The sequence below is a fragment of the Diabrotica virgifera genome, chromosome 1, assembly GCF_917563875.1.
Source record: "Diabrotica virgifera virgifera chromosome 1, PGI_DIABVI_V3a".
Lineage (NCBI taxonomy): Eukaryota > Metazoa > Arthropoda > Insecta > Coleoptera > Chrysomelidae > Diabrotica > Diabrotica virgifera.
In genome coordinates this window covers 293,329,223-293,355,021 of record NC_065443.1, presented here as the reverse complement: position 1 = coordinate 293,355,021, position 25,799 = coordinate 293,329,223, and the positions used below count along the sequence as shown (strand labels likewise).

At 30.7% G+C, this 25,799-nt stretch overlaps 1 protein-coding gene across 4 annotated transcripts in view; it reads right to left on the bottom strand.

The window, feature by feature from the left end:
* Positions 1 to 25,763, bottom strand: part of LOC126885282 (zinc finger protein 345-like) — a 44,944-nt gene extending 19,181 nt beyond the window's left edge. For all 4 annotated transcript variants that reach the window (XM_050651790.1, XM_050651794.1, XM_050651805.1 and 1 more), the window contains exon 1: positions 24,712 to 25,763. In XM_050651790.1, coding sequence (XP_050507747.1) covers positions 24,712 to 25,480 — 769 coding nt within the window. In that variant the 5' untranslated portion in view covers positions 25,481 to 25,763. The remainder of the gene's footprint in view (positions 1 to 24,711) is intronic.
* Between the last annotated feature and the right edge of the window lie 36 nt (positions 25,764 to 25,799).

Sequence of the window (25,799 nt, the reverse complement as noted above, 5' to 3'; positions counted from 1 at the left end):
ATAGTGTACGCTTAAGGTCTCTGGATCTCGTAGAACCAGAGTTATAGCCAATGAAAAATAGGTTCATATTCCCCAAATTTCAAATGGAAAATTTCAACGTGAAATATCCAAAAAATGAAGCACTTTTTGTAGGGCAGTCAATGAGGGTATTTGGCTCCGAATTCCATCCTACTACATCGATTTACTTGATAGTTTCACAGTAAGTAGGGAATAGCTCAAGAAACACAGTCCACCCTATGCCGATGTACGCTTTTATCTCGGGGGTGGTTCCCACCCCGTCTCGGGGGGTGAAAAATGTTTTGGTTAAAATAGCCACGGAAGAGGCTAGAGAACCTAATTGTAAGTAAAAACTGTTCTATAATTATTTTTTGAAAAGTCAATACTTTTTCAGTTTTTCGTGGTTGAAAATTGGCCATTTTCATTGAAAAATGACACCTTTTCGGACGGATTTTTGCGAATACCTTAAAAACTATGCATCTAACAAAAAAACTATATAAAATATTTCTGTAGGTTATGAAAAACAAAGAGATTCGTTCCTTCGTAAAGCTTCTAATTAAAATACAAAGAGGGATATGGTAGGTAAGAAGAGTTTGTTTTTTTTGCTGCATGCTCAAATCGTTGTATTCAACTTGAAATAACAAAGAAACTGTCGATTTTAGGTGTATAATGACTAATGATACTTATAAATTTTGTAGTGCTTGAAAAGACCTTTAAAATGAGCAATACTAAATGTCGATTACATTCAAACTAAGCGAGATATTCTGCAAAAAATTTTTTTTCTCTGATTGTGGCTTTGGTTTAGAACTAGAACCTTTAGCCACGTAATTGTATAACTTATCACTAAGTCAGGGGAGTAATGTGTAGTGTGTGTGTGTGTTGAGTAAGTGTCTTGTTACTTTTCAAAGTCGACGTCATTGTCTTTGCAAAGAGACGCCAATTGTTTCCGAACGTCTGCGATCCCTCCGGTGAGTACCGATCCCACAAGGACAGAAACTATTTTTCATTTATTAATTAAAAAAAAAATTGCAAAAAATTTAATGACTAATGTATTTTAAGAAGAAATGAGAAGTATATTTAACCCCTCATCATATAGTGTTATTTCTATGTTCAAAAAGTTGGACTGGATTAAAATGAATGGTTTTTGAAAAAAATAAGATCAAATTATAGAGCGCATTTTTAAATTTTCTTAAAAATCTTCCTTTTTCTCCATGTAACTCAAAAAAGATAAGAGATACGAAAAGAAGATACCACACAAAAATATAGGGCTTTTTCAGATAAAAATTTCCTTTTCATTTTTCATTACTGTATCTCTTATAATTTTCAAGTTACATGGAGAAAAAGGAAGATTTTTAAGAAAATTTAAAAATGCTTTCTATAATTTGATCTTTTTTTTTTCAAAAACCATCCATTTTAAACCCGTCCAACTTTTTGAACATTGAAATAACACTATAATAAAAGGTACTGTGGAAGGAAAAAGATGCATTTACATTTTGGTGGATGGGGGTTAAAATTACTTCTCATTTTTTCTTAAAATACATTAGTTATCAATTTATAAAGGTCTTATTATCATTATAAAGGTCTTTTCAAGCACTACAAAAGGTATTAGTAGCATTATACACCTAACATCGACCGTTTCTCTGTTATTTCAAGTTGAATACACCAATTTGAGAATGTACCAAAAACAAACTATTTTCGCCTACCATATCTCTTTTTGTATTATAACTAGAAGATTGATGAAGGAACTAATATCTTTGTTTTTTTTTATAAGCAACAAAAATGTTTTATGTTTCTCTGTTATTTTAAGTTGAATACAACGATTTAAACAAGAACCAAAAAACAAATAGTCTAGGGCGCATCTGTTTTGAGATGGACGTTGAGGGGTGACTCAAATTTTTTGGCAGAAATTGCTTGAAAATAAATCAAATAATAATATTTGAGTTATCCTCCCTCTCAAAAAGGTCTGGAACATTGTTTAAATAATCAAAATGTCAAAAATTGAAGGAAAAATTCGATTTTTTTCTTCGTTTTTTGATTATAACTTTAAAAGTATTCATTTCCGAGAAAAGTTGTACTGACATAAAAGTTGCGTAATTCAATTTACTACAATATAAAATTGGTTAAAAATTTAAAAAATAGTCACACTGGTTGCAAAATAGCAATAATTGTAAAAAAAACCATACAAAAACAAGTATTCGCATTTTACGTTTTTCAACCATTTATGCTAAACTTAGGACCTTCATGTTTCACCCAGAAAAACTTTATAATACAGTAAAACAGTACTGTAAATTTCATTAAAATCGGTTCAACAGATTTTGCAAAATAAATTTTGCAATACAGCTTTCGCAAAAGAAATTCATTTTTTCAAAATGTCACAGGACTGAAAATAAAGCAGATAGCAAGTTGAATTTTTTTTGCTTATAGAAGTGTACTGTACCTTTCATTTGCAGTTTTCAAAATTAAAATCGATTAATTACCGCGGCGTCAGAAAATTTTTTAAATAAACAATAATTTTTGGTGCTACGCCCAGGACAGCGGTGTTCGATTCACACAGGTTGATTTCCACCAAAATTTCTTCCAATCTTTATCAAATATATTATTTTCTTACTCTATATTTTGTTGTATTTTAATATTTTAATTCCACAAAAATCAAACTAATTTTATTATTGTTTGTGAAATATTGTTTAAACAATTGCATATGTTTAAAAATAATAAACTTTTATTATTTAAGTTAAAATATATGAACAAAGAAAGTTTTTGCTAATAAAAGTGTTATTTCAAAGGATAGAGTATGTGTTTTTATTTTGCAATAAACAAATTTATTTATTTATATCGAAATGTCATAAAAATTAAAATGTATCAATCATTGTCAAAGGTCATTGGAATGCCCAATCAGAACAAACTACCGCTGTCCTGCGCGTAGCACCAATAATTAATGTTTATTTAAAAAAATTCCTGACGCCGTGATGTTAATCGATTTTAATTTTGCAAAATTGCAAATGAAAGGTACAGTACACTTCTATAAGCAAAAATATTTTCAACTTGCTATCTGCTGTATTTTCAGTCCTAGTAACATTTTGAAAAAATGAATTTTTTTTTACGGAAGCTGGATTTCAAAATTTATTTTGCAAAATCTATTAAACCGATCTTAATGAAATTTACAGTATTGTTTTACTGTATCATAAAGTGTTTCAGGGTGAAATATGAAGGTCCTAAGTGTAGCATAAATGGTTGAAAAACGTAAAATGCGGATACTTGTTTTTGTATGTTTTTTTCACAATTATAGCTATTTTGCAACAAGGGTGACTATTTTTTAAATTTTTAACCAATACTATATTGTAGGAAATTTAATTACGCAACTTTTATGTCAGTACAACTTTTCTCGGAAATGAATAATCGAATTTTTCCTTAATTTTTTGACATTTTGATTATTTAAACAATGTTCCGGACCTTTTTGAGAGGGAGGATAACTCAAATATTATTATTTGATTTATTTTCAAGCAATTTGTGCAAAAAAATTTGAGTCACCTCCCAACGTCCAAATGTACTAATATTTTTACAGATGCGCCCTGGTCTAAAACTCTTTTCACCTACCATATCTCTTTTTGTATTATAACTAGAAGATTTTTGAAGTCAAGCGTCTCTTTGTTTTTTTTATAGCCTACAAAAATGTTTAATATAGTTTTTTTGGTTAGATGCATAGTTTTTAAAATATTCGCAAAAAACCGTTCGAAAAGGTGTTGTTTCAATGAAAATGCCCAATTTTCAACCACGAATATCTCAAAAAGTATTAAGTTTTCAAAAAAAATTATAGAACAGTTTTTGCTTAGAATTAGGTTCTCTAGCGAATTCCGTCGTAATTTTAACAAAAAAAATGTTCTACCCCTAAGAAGGGGTGGGAACCACTCCCAAGATAAAAGCACACATCGGCGTAGGGTAGACTTTGAATTAGGAGATAAGTAGAGGCTAGGCCCAAAATTTCATTAAAATCCATGCAGTAGGATATAATTCGGAGGTAATATCCTATTCTTGCTCCCATTGACTGGCGTATTGGGGAAAACCCATTATAACTTTTTAAAGTGTTTAAAAAAGGCTTTATTTCTGTTTTAATAACAAGTTTCTAGCATCAAATGTAAATAAATAAATAGTTTATTTACGGTTATACCAATTACAATAATTACAATCATTAAATAATTCATATCATATTAACAGTTTTAGAACTCAATAATAATTACATACAATTTACACAAGACAAATGAATAGAATAAATACCTAAATGACAGTTTACAGTGACAGCCTACATTGTATTTTAAAAAGATTTTTTCAGCTTTTTTCGAAAACTATTCAGAGAGCTATAAAAAAAGTCTACATCTAAACCATTTCCAGATTGACACATTCGTCTTATAGATCTATTTAGATTTATACAATAGTTTGTTTGTTGGAATTCTAAGTGAAAAACGTCCTTAGATCTTGTGCACCTTTGAGGAACCCTAAGAACTATTCTCTGCAAAATTTGAGGCAAGTTAAAACTCAAAATAGAGTTGGTCCCTTTTGTTTTAGCAAAAAAAAAATCAGGAAGATCACCCCCTAATTAGCAACTTAAATGAAATTAATCGTTACTGCTTCACAAATTATTTTACTTATGTTGTGTTTATATTATGATCTGTAAGTTTCATCGATTCAAAGTGCTTATTTTTGAAAAAATTGGATTTAAAGTAAAATTTTTAATTTTGAAAAAAATGGTTTTTTTCAAAATAAGTTAAAAATTGTTAGAGATACCAAAAATTTTAAAAAACAAAAAAGGTCAGCATTGCTTTTCTGAATATTTTGTATTTTTTTGTTTTCCTGTAAGACAAAAATTGATTAAGATTTGGTGTTTCTAAATTTGCATACACTCGTGATCAGTGACTAGTTCAAGCTCTTTTAACTACAGCCCTTTCAAAAATAAGGACTTTGAACTGATGAAACTTACAGATCATATAAACAATATATACACGAGTAAACAAACTTGTGAAGTGGTAACAAATAAGTTAATTTTTCCAGATTTTCCCGATTTTTTACCAAAAAAAAAGGGACTAACTTTATTTTGAGCATAACTTGTTTACTTTTGATGCTAGAAATTTTTTCTAAAACAAAAATGATGTTTTTGAATAGTTTAAATAAGTTGTAATACATTTTCCCCAAAAAGTGCTTTATTTTGTGGTAATTTCACGTTAAAGCATTCCATTTGTAATTTGACGAATATGAATCTATTTTTCATTAGCTACAACTAGGTATAGATACCTAAAACATATACACCGTTTTTTTCAATTTTTTACAGTCTATATTTTTGCTAAGAATGTTTTTTCAACAAAATACTTACTTTTTGAGTTATTTGCGAAAAACCGTCTAAAAACGTGGTTATTTTGTTGAAAACTGAACATATTTACTCGCAAATAACTCGAAAAGTGTTGACTTAATGAAAAAACTCTATAGAACAAAAGTTACTTAAAATGAGTCAATTTATCCATTTCCGGACTGACCTTGTACATATATTTTTCACCTCCAAGATGAGTTGAAACTATAAACCCTGAAGAGGACAAAATCCTAAACGGGGACGCACATTGAACGCATTTCTTCTTAGCAATTATCTAGACAAGCAAATCAAACAATGTGGCATGGCATGGTTGAAACTCACCTCCAGAGCAAAAGCACACATCGGCAGAATATCACTTTTTTTCTTTGACTTGTTAGCTATGTGTATGCCAAATTTCATGTCAATCCAAGTCGTTCTTTAAAATTTAGAGGTTTTGCAATATTTTACTGTTAAAGAATGTACTAACAATACGTTTGCAATAGCATAAAATACATCGTACCTATTTCATAGTTCCTAAAATTCACAGTTGATCAATTTTAATTTTTATATTATTTGTTATTTCATTATTTCGAATACTTTCTCTCTCATACACCGACTATAATTCTGCTCATAGACACTATCCCCCACTGGCACCTTTAGAATATGTGCATTGTACATGCCTACTTAGACAAAAACTATTTTTTTTAACAAGTAAAGTTTCTACGCCTATTATCTCAAAACAATAACTGTGTGGGTTAGCTCCTTTTTCCTCCAAGATGACAAAATACAAAGATTGCTCTAGGCAGGTCACCTCATTATAATGGACAATGACAGAATACCTAGTAGAACTATGGTGGGACATCAGCCAGTAGGAAGACCAAGGAAGAGGTGGATAGACGAAGTGAGAACCAATGCTAAAGAGATGTTTGGGGTGGATACAGTGGCGGATACAAGGGGGGGTCACAGGGGTCATGACCCCTCCCAAACGAAAATAAATATCAATCGAATAATCCTAAAAAAATAGAAAAATCGAGAGCTGTCAAACACTGTTTTGGATTACCGCGACAACGAATATTTTAGTATGCTACATAAGAAGTACAAAAGTAAATGGCTCTAATAATAGTTATTCCAAATAAGCAACAATGTAATTTGCAATTTACTTTCGTTCTTCATATTTTTCACAGTAAAATATTCGTTGTCGACATAATCCAAAACAGTCGTATATTCGTGGAATATCTATTAAGTTTAAAATCTAATCTCCCAAAGATGGCACAGATGTTCTGCAGATATATTGAACATTCAGGTAAATTATTCCCAGTCCAGTATTTTAATAAATCATCAAATAGTTTGAAAATACCAATATTTTTATAAGCGGCCCTTAAATAAGGGTTTAGGTAAAAAAATTTATATTGACGGTCCATTTAGAAATAACTTTGGTTGTAAAATTGAATCCCTGAACACGTTTTATTTTATTTTAAATATTTACAGGGTGGTACAAATAAAAATTTTAAAAATGTAATATCTTCTAATACGTGGCAATACAAGGCTGGTTCGCAATAAATCGATGTATTTTTTTCATGCCATTTTTGTAATTTCTGATGATGAAAAAATATACTCTTAGAAATTCAATCATTCAATAGTTATTACCGAAAGGTCGCTTAAATTTTTTTTTCTCAAAGAAGATCGTCCGTTTGCCTTTATTTGTGCTTTTTTTATCGCAGTCATATCTTGATATTTTCAAGATTCCAAAGAATTGAATCATTGTAATCAAACGTTAAAGGTAATATTGGAGAGGAGATTTTACAAAAATTTAAAGCACGCATGGAAAAAACAGTGATTACTAGGTTCTTTCTGAAGTAGTTCAAGTACTAGGTAAAAAATTTTCCGAACCATTTAATTTAGACCCAAATAATATTGTAAATTTGAAAAAAAAATGTTATAAGGAAACTAATGATTATTGCTATCTGATCATTTACTAAGATCAATAAGCAAGTTTGTACAAACAATTTTTGTAAGTAGACAGAATATTTTTTGTTCACTATCAACCAGTACATCTTTCTGAAATTAATTTCTAATCCTTCCTTTTTTTCTTAATATGTATGCGCTTTCCAGCGTAGCTTTGAATTTAATGTCATACCCAAAAATTTTGCCGTATTTGCGTAAGCTACTTATTTGGTTTCTATTTATACTGAATGGAATATGTTATTCTCTTTTGTTAGTAAGATTGACATAACAGATTTTCTTTTATTCAGTTTGATATGCCATCGCCTGGTCCAGATGTTAATTAGTGTCCAAACATAATTTTGTAGCATGGTTGCTGCTTCCTCGTGGTTTTTTCTGACTGCTAAAATGCACGTGTCGTCTGCAACTGTCGCAATTGTTGAGGTCTTCCTGGTTTTAGTGTCATTATGATTTTTGTCATCTTCCATATCTTTTCGAAACCGTACGTACTTCAAGAAAGCATTTAATGTGTTCATTTTATTATAGCTTTCTTTGGAAGTTACTTTAACACTTCTCCAGTGATAAGAGCAAATCCAGGAGCTTTCTTTGGGTTTATACTTTCTTTTTTTCATGTATGATTTTAAAAATGCCTCAGTTATATCAATTGATGTCGAAAATCTTTTTCAATTTACAAAAATATTATGTACTCAGATAGAAGCCAGAAGCAGATTTGTTACAAAATTTTTAACAGCATTTAATAATTATCTATTGTTACCACGATTCGAAGTAATATCATTTATTTGTTCAAATACTTAAATATTTAATTAATAAATAAATGTTATAGTCAATTCATTGACGGTAAAAATATTGCAAAGCTTGTAAATGTTAAAGAACCGCTTGAATTGACATGAAATTTGGCATACACTACACATACGCACAGCAAACATGTCAAAGAAAAAAAGTGATATTTTGCCGATATGTGCTTTTCATTGATTTAATATATCGCTTAAAATAATAATTATTGAGAAAATGGTTCCCTTACATGGGGGATAAACTACAGTAGACTCCCTCTATAAAGAGAACTGAAATGGCGGACTAATTACCTTGTTTAGGAAGAAGTTTATTACAGGCGGTGGAATTTAACACATCACTGGTCTCGGTAAACACACAGATGTTGAGAATTCCTGCATACACGCAGTTGGGGTATTTATTTATAGCCATCACCACGCCAAAAACAGGTAAAGAAACATATTCTTCGATTTCCTTTTCCTCGTTATAACCAAATATGCCTCGTTATAGAAGTGTTATATTTCGATAGGAATTTCATGGGACATCTAGTGTACCTATTTATAAGCGAAACCTCGTAATAGTCGTGTTCGTTATAGAGAGAGTCTACTGTATATCAATCGTACAGGTGAAAAATCTAAATCCTATATTAAAATCACCATCAAGATGCATGACCCCCCCGAAAAAAATTTCTGGATCCGCCACTGGGTGGATAACTGGAGGGGAGCAGCCAGGGACTGTGATACTTGGAGTCAGATGCTGGGGGAGGCCAGGGCCCGAGTTGGGCTGTGGTGCCATAGGAGAGAGAGAACTTATAGTTTGTTAAATGAAAAGTTTGTGTACGCAGATGATGTAAACTTGATGGGAAGAACCACAAGAGGCATCAAACAACTTTATGTGGAGCTTGAAGAAAATGAGAAAGTAATAGGGATAGCCATCAACATAGATAGGGTCACCTAGGGTTAGTATGACAGCGGTGTTAGTGTGACAACATTAAATACTAATTTATATTGTGCTGTTATTTTACATATGATGTTGTATTACACTTCTATTACATTTCAATAGATTATTTAAAAAAAAATTGTTTCAGTCCCTTCTGTTTTTTAGGTTAAAATCATAGTATTTATTTATGTATGTATTTTAATTCGAATTTGAAATTCTGATATATTATTAGTCCAAATTTTGGATTTCTTCAAAATTATTTGTATTTAATTATGATTTTTTCTCTGCGTAGTATTGCATAACTTATTTTAAAAATTTAAACTTATTTTTTCTACAACCGTGTTAAAAATGCAATTTTTAGCACTCCATAGGAGCTTTAAACATGCTGCTTTAAAGCACAAGCGCTTTAAAATTTTTAAGGCACTGCAGTTAAAAGTGAATTGTCAAATTGTGAAACGTCAAAATATTTATATTTCATTTATTAACATTAATATTAATAGTACAACTTGCGCAATTTGAAAAAGGTGGTTTAAAAGGTTTTTTAAAATTTAATTTAAACTGTATTATTGCATTTTTAACACGTTTGTAGAAAAAAACTATTAAAATTTGTTAGAATATACAACAATAAAAGTAAGATGTTATTCTATAGTTGTTATGATTTACTTATTGACAGTATAGGCAGTTTTGATGTAATGTGTAATGACAAGAAAAGTATAAAAATGGAATGTCAGTAAAGTTCAAGTAAAAGTTTTTGTCGATATTGTCCTGTAATTGAGAATGAATAAATTATAATTGTTGACATATAAGACGTTTGTAGAAAAAATATTGTATGATATACGTGTTAAAAAGTACATTTTTAAGGCACTCATGTGAATTGCAGAATTTGCTTTGCTCATTCTGCAAACTTTGACAGGGGTGCCTTAAAATTGTACTTTTAACACTTATATCATACATAACTATTAAAGGCCTAATTGTCTTTATCTATTATTTTTTTAGGCATGTCACAGTAACCCCACAGATTTTCACAATGTGGGGTTTCTGTGACAGTGAAATATGGGTATAGTGTGACATGTGACACTATCACCACTTACTACCTTAGTTTGATCATCAGGGCATGGTTGACAGTAACTTGCAACCGTTCATCAGAAGAGCAAGGTATTGCTGGTTCATCATCTATCACTCTATTAAAAGAGCATCAAATCACTGGCCAATCCTCCAGTCCATTACAAAGGTGTCAAATCACCAAACTTTCTGTTGGCCAAGAAACACCAGGGAAAGTGTTTGAGCATAATATGCTTCTGAAAAAGATAGTTCAAACTAGCGTAAAAAAGAAAGTTAAACGAAGATTTGATACTGCACAAATAATAAAAGAAGGATATGTACATCCGTTCTTTAAAGACAAAAAGGCTGAGTCCATTAAAGGAAAACAGAAAACCTGTCCAAAAACAATCAAGAAAAAGTCAAAGAAAGATCAATCAGATAGTGATGAGGAGATAGAAGATATGTCTTTAGGGGAAAGTGACGAAGCAGAAGAGGAATATATTAAACAAGGCTCTTTTATAGTAGCAACTTTTATGGGTGGGAAGCGTGGTAGAACTGCTTTTATACTCCAGGGAAATAAGGCAAAAATATACCATGTTCGGGACACTTGAGCAGCCAGGTTGCAAATGGGTTTTTTGGGTACTATATACCTAATACATTATACATACAAAAATGCCCGTCACAGTTCGGACGAGAAATTTAGTTATTAACAAATAAGTGTCAAAAATGGCAGTTTTTCCGTTTAAATCGCTACGGGTAAAAATGGGGTAATTAAATATCTTATTAATACTGTTATTCTCGTAGTAGATGAGCCAAGGTTTAAAATGGCCGTTTTTAAATTTCGGTTCGATCATTTGTTGCTTTAGAAATTGCAAAATAAGACTAAAATTTCGAAAATAAAAAAATTGCTATAACTTTTGTGAAAATGACCTTAAGACTTTCATATTGCACTAAAAGTTGAGACAAACAGTCCGTATAATGCACAACAAATAAGACGATTCGTTAATTAGTTTAAATTTTATTCAATTTGTTTATCCCAATGAGCTTTTTTTTCGCAATATTATTGTTCAGAAAATAGTAATGTAATAGCAATTCTGTAAAAACCACAAGAAAGAAGAAAAGTCATGATTTCAAAGTATTTACAAAAAATCATTAAAAAGTCATTTTTATCATTCCGAAAACATTTTAATAAAGTAGGGTCATTTTTAGTTCATAAACAATTTGAATAACTGTGTTAATATTGACTGTAGATTAAAACTACTTTAGGATTTGAAAAGATATTATTTTTATACGAATTTTCAAAAAAACACTTTTTGCCTAGGTTAATTACAGTCAAAGTTAGCCACTTTTTTTATTTAATTGACAGCTACTTTGTTTATAACAATTAAGCAACCCAACTAGCGCCATTTCGAAGTTGAAGGTATATAGGTTATGTGTAAAAGTTTGAGTAAACTTAAAACTTCAACAGAGTTGTTAATAAAGCTTTAAAAACAACGTTCTAACGAAATCGATTTGTGGTCGGTGGAAATGAATTATTAAAATCCGTGCACTCAAAAAATGAAACTGATTCTTCAAACATATGCTGCGATTAATATCTCCAGAGCTTGTCGATGGATTTTGATCATAATTTTTTTAAATTGTATGTACTCGTAGTCTTGTAGAGTACGTTATGTACGTAAATCCCCACCTAACATTTCAAAATGTTAGGGGAGTTCCCCTTATCACTCAGGGATATGAGAAATAGATTACAACCGATTCTAAGACCTACCGAATATACATATATAATTTCATAAAAATCGGTCAAGCGGTCTCGGAGGAGTATGACAACTAACACTGTGACAGGAGAATTTTATAGATGTAAATACATAGATGGGTATTAACAAATAGGGGTTGGTGATGGAAAAGTGTAAATTAAGGGTTGTATGTATTTTTTAATCCTACATCATATAAAATTAAGATTTGGACAATTTTGTCCAAAAAAATAAAAAAAAATGTCAGGGGGGCAACCCCCATTATAACTTATGGGTATAAAAAATAGATTAGAACCTATTCTCAGTCCCACAGGATACACTTGTAAAATTTCATAAAAATCGGAAAAGCCGTTTCGGAGTAGTATGGTATCTAACACTGTTACAGGAGAATTTTATGTATATTGAAGTAACTGTGAATTAAATAATAAAAGTGGCTAACTTTGACCGTAATTAACATAGGCGAAAAGTTTTTTTTGAAAATTTGTGTAAAAATACCAGCTTTTGAAATTCCAAGGTAAATTTACTCTACAGTCAAAATTAATAAAGCTATTCAAATTGTTTTCAAGCCAAAAAAAGGCTCTACTTTAGTAAAATGTTTTCGTATTGACAAAAATTACTTTTTAATGATTTTCTTCAATAACTTGAAAACAAGAACATTGTTCTTTCATGTGGTTTTCACAGAATTTCTATATAATTATTATTTTCTGAACAATAACATTACAAAAAAAAGCTCTTTGGGATAAACAAATTGAATAAAATTTAAACTAATTGACGAATCGTCTTATAATTTTTTGTGCAGTATACGAACTCTTTGACTCAACTTTTTGTGAAATATAAAAGTCGTAACGTCACTTTCGCGAAAGTTATAGCAAATTATTTATTTTCGAAATTTTAGTTTTATTTTGCAATTTTCGAAGCAACAAATGATCGGACCAAAATTTAAAAAATGCCGTTTTAAACATTGGCTTATCTGCTAAAAGAAGAATACTATAAATAAGATATTTAATTATCCTATTTTTACCTGTAGCGATTTAAACGAAAAAACTGCCATTTTTAAGCCTTATTTGTTAATAACTAAAATTCTCGTTCGAACTGTGACGGGCATTTTTGTATGTATAATGTATTAGGTATATAGTACCCAAAAAACCCATTTGCAAACTGGCTGCTCAAGTGACCCGACAAAAACCTTATTTCCCTGGAGTATTAGGTATGTGTGTGTAATTGAAAACTTTCATGACACTAAAGATGAAGTAGAAGTGGTAGGATTAAGAAGTGTTGAAAAGGATAAAGTGTTTTATTGTTAATAAAAAATACAGTTCATTTATTAGAATGTCTCAGATTCTAGGAATATTGATGGATCCGATATTATCCCTTAATGGTGAAAGAATTCGGTACTTTTAATGGAAAAGTCGATGTTTTGAATGTTAGATGTTACTGAATTTGTAAAATAAGAAAAGGTGACAATAAAATACAGTAGAACGTCGATAATCCGGACGTCAAAAATCCGGACCATCAATAATCCGGATTTGATCAATGATCCGGATTTATCGATTTTTGCTCTGTCACCAAAACAGTACGTGTATTTTTGTGCTCCTCTAAATTCAAGTTTTTGTGTGGGAATACTTAATAATCAAAGTTAAGTTTGGTATCAAAGTAAAGTACAAGTGATAACCTTTCATCTGATCAGAAAAACTTCGTAAAACAGTTTTATTTTAATGGTCTACATCTACATTGCATTAAACTGGTAATTAACGAATTCTTTTTACCAATATAAAAACTAATTTCATTTTTATGGTGTGAACCAGGTCATTTCTGACTCGTTTTGTTTATGTTAATGAGTTCTGAACTCAAAAGGCAGTGGCGTATCAATTTTGAACTTGAATAAATTTTATTAAATAATTTTATTAAATAATCCAGTACCATGGGATCAACAGGAAAATGTGCTAAATGTAATTATGATTGTGTGTTTAAAGAAAGCAAAACGGAATTGTTTGGTTTTCCTTGTGACCTATGTAAAAGAATTTATTGCAAGAAGTGTTCCAACCTCTCCTCTTCTGAAATTCGTGTTATAGTGATGATATCTAGAGTTATGCCTTTTTATTGCCCCCCATGTCGAGAAAATGTAATTGGGATTCCAGATCTTATAAAACGTATCAATGTATTAGAAGAGGCTGTTCAAGATCATAACTCCAACACTCAGGGAAAATTCATTTCTATTGAACAACGTATCATAAGAATTGAGGATACAATTAATAATTTAACTACTGCCGCAAATGAGTCTTCGAGCATTAGTTCTAACAGTAAGCATGTCAAGATAGATGCTACTAACTCCATCTGCCCATTGGAAAGTAACGTTGATGCATTTATGGAAGAATTGGAAGAAAGAAAAAAGAAATCAAGTAATCTGATTATTTACAATTTGGATGAATCTACCAAGCCTACAGTCCATGAGAAAGAAGCTGATGATCATAGCAGAGTTGTAGCTGCTCTAACTACCATTTGCAGTAGTGTGAATTTAAAACATGTTTTTCGTCTTGGCAAAAAAAACTAATGTAGTCAATGCTAAGCCTAGGTTAATCAAAGTAGTATTAAACTCTGAAACAGAAGTGCTTAATATTTTGAAAAATAAAAATAAAGTTGATAAGACTGTGTTAGGTAATTTACAGATAAAATCTGACTTAACTAAACTTCAACGTGATTATCTTTTGAAAGTAAGAACTGAGTTAACTAGTAGGGTTGCGAATGGTGAGACTAACTTAACCATTAGGTATATTAAGGGGGTACCCAAAATAATGGCAGCAAAAAACTAACAACTTCCAATACAGTAAACCAACAGCTTTCTTATTGTAATAATGTAAATAGTATTTATCAAAGTATACCTGTTAATACGGATATTATATAATATGTCAATGCTCAAAGTATAATTGGTAATTATGATCAAATATGTCAAAGTTTACTTTGCTATAATCCTAAAGTGTTGCTACTTAGCGAAACTAGAACAACTTCTGATGTTGAAGAGAAGGAAATTTACATTGAAAAATACAAATGCATTCGATGTGATTCAACTAGTCGCCATACTGGCGGAGTCTTAATATATATTCAAAGTAGTTATGAGTATTCTGTTGTGAAAACTTTTGTTCTGAACAAAAATTATTGGTGCAAGGTTGTTAAAATTAACTTTTTGTCATCTATTTGGTTGGTGGGTTGTCTCTATCATTCGCCTTCAAGTTCTGATGCTAAGTTCTTGGATGATTTTGAAAATATGTGTGATTGTATTATTGCTAGGAATTACAATTTTGTGTTAATCGGTGACTTTAATTTGAATTTTTTTGCTGATACTTTTTATGTTAGGAAGGTTAAAAACCTATTATCAAACTATGGTATAAGACAGGTAATAGACAAACCAACACGCATAACAAATACAAGTAAAACGTTAGTTGATTATGTACTTACAAATGAGGATCAAATCACATCCAACGTTCATGATTCTCCTAAAATTAGTGATCACTCAGTAATATCAGTAAATCTTAATAATACGAAATCCACATCTAATATGATTATTAAACAATATAGAAATTTAAATGAAAAAAATTATTTGAAAATAAAAACTAACTTAATTTCATATAACTGGAATTTGGATTCTACTGATGTGGATGTTATCTACCAACAAATACATGAAAATTGTAAAATTGAAATTGATAATAATGCACCTATTCAGACTTGTAAACATAATCCCAAATTACCATGGTTTGATAATGAGGTTTATAAAAAAATTAAAATTCGTGATGATGCATATAAGAATTTCAAATCATGTGGTCATGAAACACAAAAACAAGTTATGTGGAATAATTTCAAAAAACATAGAAATGATGTAGTTAGTACTTTAAAGTCCAAAAAATCTGCATACTATTATAATCAAATAGATAATTATAGATCAAATCCTAAAAAAATGTGGAAGACACTAAAAAAATTGGTCAATACAAATACAAAAGATACACCTAAATGTGTTCAATTTCGATGTAACATCACTGGTGAAATAGCCGTTAAAAGAGACAGTATGGACATATCTATGGGTTTTAATGAATATTTTGTTGAGAGTATTTCTGGTATTGTGAGTCATACAGATTTTTTTAATGATTGGATAAATGTAAATTGTAATCTTTATTTGCCATTTGACAATTTTGTACAATTAACTTTGAAAGAGTTAGGTTCATTTATGAATGTGTTGGATAATAAATATTCTAACTATGAAATTTTAAATGGTAGAACGTTGAAGGAAATTTATGAGACAATTGGTCACATCATACTAAACTTAATTAATACATCACTGGATGCTGGTAAGGTGCCAAATCAGCTTAAAACTAGTACAATTATTCCTATCCAAAAGATCAGTAATACAAATAAGGCTGAGGAATTTAGACCTATTAATACATTACCGACAATTGAGAAACTCCTGGAGCTAGTTGTTCATGAGCAATTAATGGAACATGTAAAAAGGAATTCAATTTTAATAGAAAATCAATCTGGGTTTAGAAAGAACCATTCTTGTGAAACTGCATTACAACTAACAATCTGCAAGCTAAAGAATGATATAAAAGATGGTAAATATACTATTTAAATTTTTTTGGATCTGAAAAGAGCTTTTGAAACCATTGATAGAAACATTTTATTAGCTAAAATTGAACAATATGGAGTTTCCGGTAAGGTTTTAAGTTGGTTTGAAGATTATCTAAGCAATCGCAGGCAAAAAGTATGTTTTAATAATACAGTATCGACTGAGAAAGACATTTTGGTAGGGGTACCTCAAGGTAGTGTCCTTGGACCACTCCTCTTCATACTGTATATAAATGATATAGATTTGTTTTTGGATTGTGAATTTATCAATCTTTTTGCTGATGATACTTTGATAGCATGTAGTGATGTTAAGTTAGAGAATGCTGTAGAGAAGATGAACAGAACACTTGATCGAGTTAATAAATACCTCAACATGAATAAATTAAAACTAAATATTGATAAAACCAAAGCTGTTATTTTTACTACTAGATATAAGTATAGTTTAATAAATTTAAATCTGATTAATTTACACATTAACAATGAAGAGATCAAAGTTGTAAAAACGGCAAAATATTTAGGTTTTCAGCTTGATAACGTGCTGTCATTTGATGGACATTTTGAGTATATAAGTAAGAAAATTTCAAAAAAATTGTATTTTTTCACCAGAATAGCTCAAAATCTGTCGACTGAGACTAAAGTAACTGTATATAATACAATAATACAGCCACACTTTGATTACTGTGCATCGATTGTATATTTATTCAGTCTTAATAAAATTAGTCAGTTACAAAAACTTCAAAATAGAGGGATGCGCATCATATTATGAGCTAGTAGAATAACGCCAATATTGATTATGTTAAAATCACTTGAATGGTTGTCAGTTCGTCAACGTTGGCATTACCTAACCATGGTTTTTGTGTATAAAATATTGAACTCGTTGGCTCCATCTTACTTTCAAAAATATGTTTCTTTTCAGAGAGATGTACATGATTATAATACAAGGGGTACAAATAATCTACAGTCGGAAAAATGAAAGAATACCCATGAACCAGCATATAAAACACGCTGTAATTTCCTGTCACCGTGTCACAAAGAAAATTGTCCAGTGCAAGTACATGTAACAATAATTATTACATGTACTTGCGCTGGCCAATTTTTTGTGTGACACGGTGACAGGAAAATACAGCGTGTTTTATATGTTCGTTCATGGGTATTCTTTCATTTTTCCTACTGTACATATTGTTGAATTTAAAAATAGCTTTATGATGAATTCTTTAATTTGCAAAGGGTTTAAAGAATATAATGAACTACCTCTCGATTTACGAACTTGTAGAAACATTAATACATTCAAGTACAGTTTAAAAAAATATATTATGGAGAATAAGATGTGTTGAATGTATTTGTGTTGCCTTATATGTATACTTATTGTGCTTACATTAATCGCATTAATATTTTATTCAAATGTTTGTGGCTTTCGATATTGACATTTTAATTAGTTTGAGTTTTTTACTTTTTAAATTTTAAATTATCAAATGTTTGTGGCTTTAGGTATTGGCATTTTAAATTAGTTTTAGTTTTTTACTTTTTAAATTATGTTATGGACTATATCAATACTTGTATTGTTTTGACTATATGTACTTTAGCATGTTTATATTAGGTTATCCTATTTCAAATAAAGTATTATATTATTTGTATCTAGCAAAAATATCTGATTCTTTTAAAACAATTTAAGAACTTCGCTGTGAAAAACGAACCTCTACCGCAGTTCAAAAAATATTTTACACATTTTTTAAAATCCCAAATAGTGTCTGATGTTTTTACTGTACACATGGTGCTATTATAAATTAATTACAATACAGTGTTTAATCATAAAAAAATGTTTTGATTAATTTCACCTCTAGACGCTTTACTGTACAAGAGAAAACATAAAATTTTAAAAGGTTTGTTGTACTTTAATGTGTATATTGGCCTTTTTTTGAGGTAATTTCGATAATTCGGATAATTTGATAATCTGGATGGGGTCCGGTCCCAATTAATCTGGATTATTGACGTTCTACTGTACCTACGTTCAATAAAAAAATTGGTGTTTTAAATAAGAAATTTCTCATTTTTTTTCTAAAATTGTCGAATTTTTAAATGCCAAAAATTATTACATTTTTGTAATGTCTTTCTTTGTCACACCAAGGCACACTCAATCCTAGGTGCTTTTAAATGGCAAAAAAAGCTAGTTGTCACACTATCCCTAATTCTAGTCACAGTAACGCCATAATGAAGGGATAGTGTGACACCTTACCCTCTTAAATAAAACCTAATGTAGAAGGAATTTTAAAAATGCAACCTGCCTATTCACTGTGCAATGATTGTGACAATTAACCAGAAAGTCTTCATTAAAAATCTGAAACCATTCAATTAAAAGCAAATATATATATTTTTTTATTTTAAAATCAAATTTGCATATTTTTACGTCACACTAACCCTAGGTGACCCTAAAACTAAAGAGCTAATACAAGCAAGAGAACAATGAAACTTGCAGAATTTGACAATAGAAGATGTTAACATTGAAGTATGCATCTAGATAGAAAACTATTATGGAAGGACTGTATCCACCAAATTATCAAAAAGACAAGTAATTCTATAAATATTTTAAGAGCGTTTTGTAAAGCAAAGTGGGGAGCAGACCCAAATACGGCTTTACTATTCTACAAAACAATGGTACGATCAATAATGAAGAGTTTGCCTGGGATATCTAAAGTCAATGCCCATAAACATTATACAAGCTGAAGCCGTGGAACCTCCTCTTAAACTAAGAAGACAACTATTGAGCAGAAAATTCATGATAAAAACCATTTCCAAAAAAAACTTCTTACCTCAATAGTATACAGTCACTAACAGTTCAAGTTTTGACCCATAGATACTGGCACTTCAAGAAAACCCCCCTCATAGTAGAAACTTTCTCAGAAATAGCTGACATTACAGATATAGTCTATTCCAACCAACTCCCCCTGGTTTTAATTTACTCACCTACCTGAACAAATTTTTTCACGTGAAATTAGAACCTACTATTTTGAAAGTCAAGAAGTAGCATGTATCAATCAAACAAAGTTCAACGAAACAAAAAACAAATACTGGCCAAACTATGATTCTATATTCACTGATGGATCAAAGTCAAAAGAATATACCAGTTGTGCCTTTTACCATTTTGAAGAAAATACTGACAAAAAATTTATTTTACCAAAGGAAGCTTCCATATACACTGCAGAATTAACAGCAATTGTGCAAGCTATGAAATACATACTCGGCTCTAACCACGACAAATTCATAATATGTACGGACAGCAAAAGTGCAGTAGATAAACTTAAAAATGTTAAAATAAATAGATCAGTTAATCATATTGAAGCAAAAATCCTGTATTTACATAATGAGATACACATCAAGAATAAAGTCGTCATATATCTATGGGTAAAGGGACACGCAGGTATAACAGGTAATGAAATGGTGGTGCCTTAGCAAAAACAGCCTCAACATCAGGAGAAGAACTAAATCTTAAACTACCCCTGTCCGATTTATTCTTAAATCAAAGAAACAAAATAAATGAGATGTGGCATAACCTATATAGTGCATCAACAACCTGAACAAACTTTTGTAAACACCAGCAAAGAATCCCCAGAAAACCATGGTTTCACAAAATACCAAACAGAAACTTTGTTGCCACAATAAATCGAATATGTGCTAATCATGCACTAACACCTTATTATAAGCACAAAATGAAAATTACAGACGATCCACTTTGTAGTTGTGGTAAAATGGGTACATTGGTACATGTTTTACTTGAATGTCCAATAAATAATCTAAACATTAACAAACTATATAAAAACTTAATTCATTACAGTATAAACCTTCCAATAGACCTAAATTGTATTATTTCTTCAGGAAATGAACTTCATCAACACATCATAAATTGTAAACTAAAATTGTAAAATTACTAACCAATTTTGTAAGCAATTCTGCGAAAGAAACTAAATGTAAAGCATTATTACAGAAAAAAAAATGGTGATAACAAAAAAAATTAATAAATCAATTAAAAAAAACACACACACAAAGAGGGCTGAAACCTCCGGGTGTTGAACCGGGTTGACGCCCTAGCGCTGTGAAGAAAAAAAAAAGAAATTAACCCTTAAGTACTAACATCTTAAAGCAATGGCGTAAACACTAACTAACCGCCTGACAGACGGGTTTAACATTTTAGTGGTAATTTTTGTTTTTGTTAAATATTTTAAGGTGATACAGTAGCGATCAACAGGTAGCCAAAACGAGTTCCAAGATTGTGGCTGTAATTTTGAATATTTTTTCGAGATATTTGGCACACGTATTCGTAATATAATAAAGAATGGCGGTACAGAGCCCAATTTGAAAAATATATTAATATGTGAAAATTACTCTGTAATTAAATACAATATTAAAAAAACGAGCCTGTACCGCCATTAAGAAGAACAAAAAAATACACTTTCTTCAAATAAACTTTTTTATCCGATGCCTAGATTTTGTGTCATTTTGGAACTACTAATGAAATAAAAAATTTTAGTAGTTCCAAAATGACTCAAAATCTAGGCATCGGATAAAAAAGTTTATTTGAAGAAAGTGTATTTTTTTGTTCTTCTTAATGGCGGTACAGGCTCGTTTTTTTAATATTGTATTTAATTACAGAGTAATTTCCACATATTAATATATTTTTCAAATTGGGCTCTGTACCGGCAGTCTTTATTATATTACGAATACGTGTGCCAAATATCTCGAAAAAATATTCAAAATTACAGCCGCAATCTTGGAACGCGTTTTGGCTACCTGTTGATCGCTCCTGTTTCCTCTTAATGCAAAAAAATATCTCAATGACTTACTGAAAGTATTGATTATCTAAAAAACACAGTAATTAATCTAGTTTTTATGTACTTATTAAAATAAAAAACATTATAACAAGAATGGAAGGATTGTATGTGTACCTTTTTACTCCTGAAAAAAAGTGTGATAAAAATGAAACAAATTAAAGAATCTTAGTAAAAATTTATAATCGAGTTAAACAAAGAGTAAGAAAAATGAAAATAAAAAGGTTTTTAAAAAATGTTAAAACAAAAAGAAACTGACAGGTACCATAGTTAGTACAGTATAGCAATGGTAGTCAGTGACAACATTTTCATCACAAATTGATTCCACTTCGCTTAGGTCGTCTTCTACATCATCAAACCATTTCAAAAGAGTTTCCTCAGGGTCTTTATTCCCTTATTTGATGATTTTTGGCGAACTGGGGCACATTATGTGTAATGCCGAACTGGGCACAAACACTAACACCCCGTCTATTAGACAGAAATCACAATTTGAGCCTAAATATCTTTCGAATAACAACCTGCAGCAAATTGCCGAATTCAATACTACTAAAGAACAATCCAACTTGAAAAGTCATAAATGGGTGACCTTCAAAATTTTCTAGAAAGGGAAATATCCCACTTTCGACAAGTGATGCCGTCTGAGAGACCGGGTGTTAGTACTTAAGGCTATGGGTACATAATTCGCAAATATTTTAAGTGTATCCCTACTTTTTCTGTCTTTACACGGCAAATTACGTGTAGTAAAATTCACACTGGTATGGATATGTAAACATTACTAGAATGTCATTCTACTTGAAAATGTCATCATTAATTTAAAGAGATGGGTTTTGAATGTTCTTGGATAACTGTTATTTTTATAATTGCAAATTATTAATTCAGTTAATAAATGTGATAATTTTTTCACTAACTATGTATTCAGTGATTGTAATAATTGATTTGTACAACAAAGCCTGTAAAAATGAAGTATCGGATTTGCAAATCTGGTTAGACACCAAACTGTCATTCTCATGCCACATCAATCAAGTAACAAACAGGGAGATGAAAGTACTGGGATTTATCCAGCGCACATCTGTAGACCTGTCTTTGTTCACATTTAGAAAACTTTATTGTGGTCTCGTTAGGCCCATTCTAGAGTTTGGATCAGTTGTATGGTCCCCATCATACAACTGTTACATTGAACATATTGAAAGAGTCCAAAATAAATTTTTGAGGGTAGCAGCTTATAAGAGTGGATACAGGAGAGAGGAATATGACTATCAGTGGGTAAGAGATAGTCTAAATTTACCAACACTTGAGTCAAGGAGGACATTGTTAGATTTATGCTTCCTACACAAAGTTATTAATGCTTTCATAGATTGTCCTCAATTGATATCACTTTTTAGTCTTAAAGTTCCTAGTAGAAGCAACAGACAATCAGAAATCTTTTCAGTGCCATTTCACCACACTAATTTTGGTATAAATGAACCGACTACACGATTGGTTCGGAGTGCTAATAGCCTGCCAAGACAAATGGATATTTTTGACTCCAAAATTGGTTTGTTCAAAACACAACTAAGGGGTATCTTACAATAAGTTTGTTGTAGTTCTGTATTGTTCTTACAATATGTTTGTTTGTATTATTCTGATGTGTTTATTATTTTAATAATTTATTATTGTTGAGGTGTAACTTGTAAAAGTCTTGTTGTGTGTAAAACTTGTAAATGGATGCCGTAAATAAATAAATAAATAAAATAAAGACTACTACTCAATCGAGAAAAGAGGAAAAGTGTTAAAGTTATTTTTTTAATAATACAGTAGAGCGTCGATTATCTGAACTAATTGGGGGACATGGGCGTTCGGAAAACCGATTTGTTCAGATAATCGAACTACATTGAGATTGTCATACATATTTATCCACAAGTGAATAAAAACCATATTTATATAATGGTATATTTGTTTATACCTTGATAATGACAAATAGCAATTAAACAAAAAATTGCAGTCTTTGCAACAACATATTTTTGGATACACAATTGAAGCAAATTAAAGATATTTTAAGCGATAATTACTAACGCTTGCTCAGTACTCGAGTACAGGGCGCGGGAGTCGGGAGTTCGGATAATCAGTCGTTCGGTTGATTGACGTTCGGATAATCGACGCTCTACTGTATATTGTTATGGAACGCTTACAATTTTGAACATCTTTAACAACAAAATACTTGGATCACAGAATATATTATCCTGATGTATTCTCTGCTTGGATCTTCCACAAATAATACACAATAAATAACTTTTTATTAAGTTCACGTCTTAAATCAGTTATTTATCAAATACATTATATATCAATAATATTTAATCAATAACTCAACATATTCCTGATGCAATGTCAAATATTTAAAATGGCCACTGATTGTCAGTGTCTGACTGACAATGCTGACAATATTACATATATTCGGCTGAGTGCGTTGTAAGACAAAGATAGATTTGGAAAATATTACCACGGCATTGTGTTCATTTTTTTCGAATCCTGAAAAAACCAATAAATATTTTTGAAAAATTTAAACGCAGAATGAAAGACTAAATTATTAACGAGGGCTGAAAGTCCCTTAGAATAAATAAAAAGTTTATTTTGAATGATATATTTGAAATTAAAAATCACACTAAATTTTCTCTTAGTTTTTCACCCCTGTAACTTATTAAAATAAACATAGAAGTTCTCAGGCACTTTCGGCCCTCGCTAATAACGTAATCTTTCATTCTGCGTTTAAATTTTTCAAAAATACTTATTAGTTTTCTCAGGATTCGAAAAAATGAATCACCATTTGAATAGCATTGCAGCCGAAAATATGTACCGATCCTCTTAAGGGTTAAACACCTTACTAATGCTACATATTACTAACAAAACAAATGAATACATCATGCTCAAGTTTGATACGATGAAACAATTTACACAAATTAATTATTCAATCTAACATAGTCTGGCTAATTGGTTCTCACCAAAGCCATAAATTCCACGAAAAAAAAAAACAAGTAGTAAAACAGCTCACATACCTGGGTGTGCAGATAACTGAGGACAGTAGTGAGGAGGAGGAAATACTGAACATTTTAATGCTTAGTGACAAATTGACAAAGCATACTTCTAGAATACAAGGCATACTAATAGAATGCTTAGTGGAACTATGGTGGGACATAGGTCAGTGGGAAGACCAAAGAAGAGATAGATAGACAAAGTGAGAACCGATACTAAAGAGATAGTGAGGATGGATAACTGGAAGAGAGCAGCCAGGGAAAGAGATACTTGGAGGCAGATGCTGGGAGAGGCCAGGCCCGACTTAGGCTGTAGCGCCATAGGAGAGAGAGAGAGAAATGAAAAGTTTGGCAAAGAATCACTGAATGTACACAGTAGCACCAATGATACCCAAACCCATTGCACAATATTTACACAAAATAAAGTAAGGTAAGGCAGTTGGGTGAATTGTTAGATCAAATAAGTTATATTTACTTACATTTTTTGGTGAAAGTAGAATAATCCGTTAATTTCTTCCTTCTATTAACTGCTTTGATTTTTCTTTTCCTTAAATTAGAATTAATTTCCAGTTTAACAAAGTCTTCCAATTTTACTTCTGAATTTAGATGAGTATTATGTGTGTTGCTAACTGAATCCAGAACAAATTCAGACTCTTCATGTTCTTGTTTAATTTCAACTTTAATACCTTGTGGAGCAATTTGAGAAGCACCAGACTTGGGTATACCAATATTCTCGCTTAAATAATTAGTTGAATAACTATTGTTAATGTGAGTAAGTCGCATTTTATCCACAAAAAAATCACAATCTTCACGTTCTTGTTTAATTGCAACTTTAATATCTTGTGGAAGAATTTGAGGAGCATTGGACTTAGATTTATAAATACTCTCCCTAGTAGTATTGGTTGAATAACTATTAATGGGATCAGTAGCTGCAATATTATCCAGATCAGGATCAAACTCTTCATTTTCTTGCTTAATTTCAATGTTAGTATCCTCTGGGGGTATCTCAGAAGAATCAGACTTAACTTTATCAACATTCTCTGTTTCTGACAGTTCTATTTTACAATCCTCAACTTTTACGGGTGTAAGTTGGGTTAAGCGGCGATAGGAAATTTCCGCATCTTCCTCAATCTTAATTTTCACATTTTTCATAGCATAAAAGGAACATATTTTATCACTTTCATTTTTTGACTTGCACTGTTCCTCTGAAAAGTTTAGGAATTCTCCTAGTTTGTGTAGAAATGCCATCACATTTGAATTAAAAGGATTTGAGAATTAGGCTTTTAAAGAACACTATTTGTTTTTATCTAGTTCATAACAACTGTTTTCAGATATTTATTTTTCTTCACCTATTCCAATAGTTCGTATTTACTAGCGAATACCCTACAAGTTGTATATAATAAATATCATAGCACTACAAGCCGATAGAAGCTTTATAGCCTATGCCTATTGCCTATAGCACTTAGCACTGAATAATTAATTTATAATGAACATTTTATTTTTAATAATAAAAACAAATCGAATCTGAAGTGTCAACCTGTCAACACCGCAAACAGCAACTGTCAAA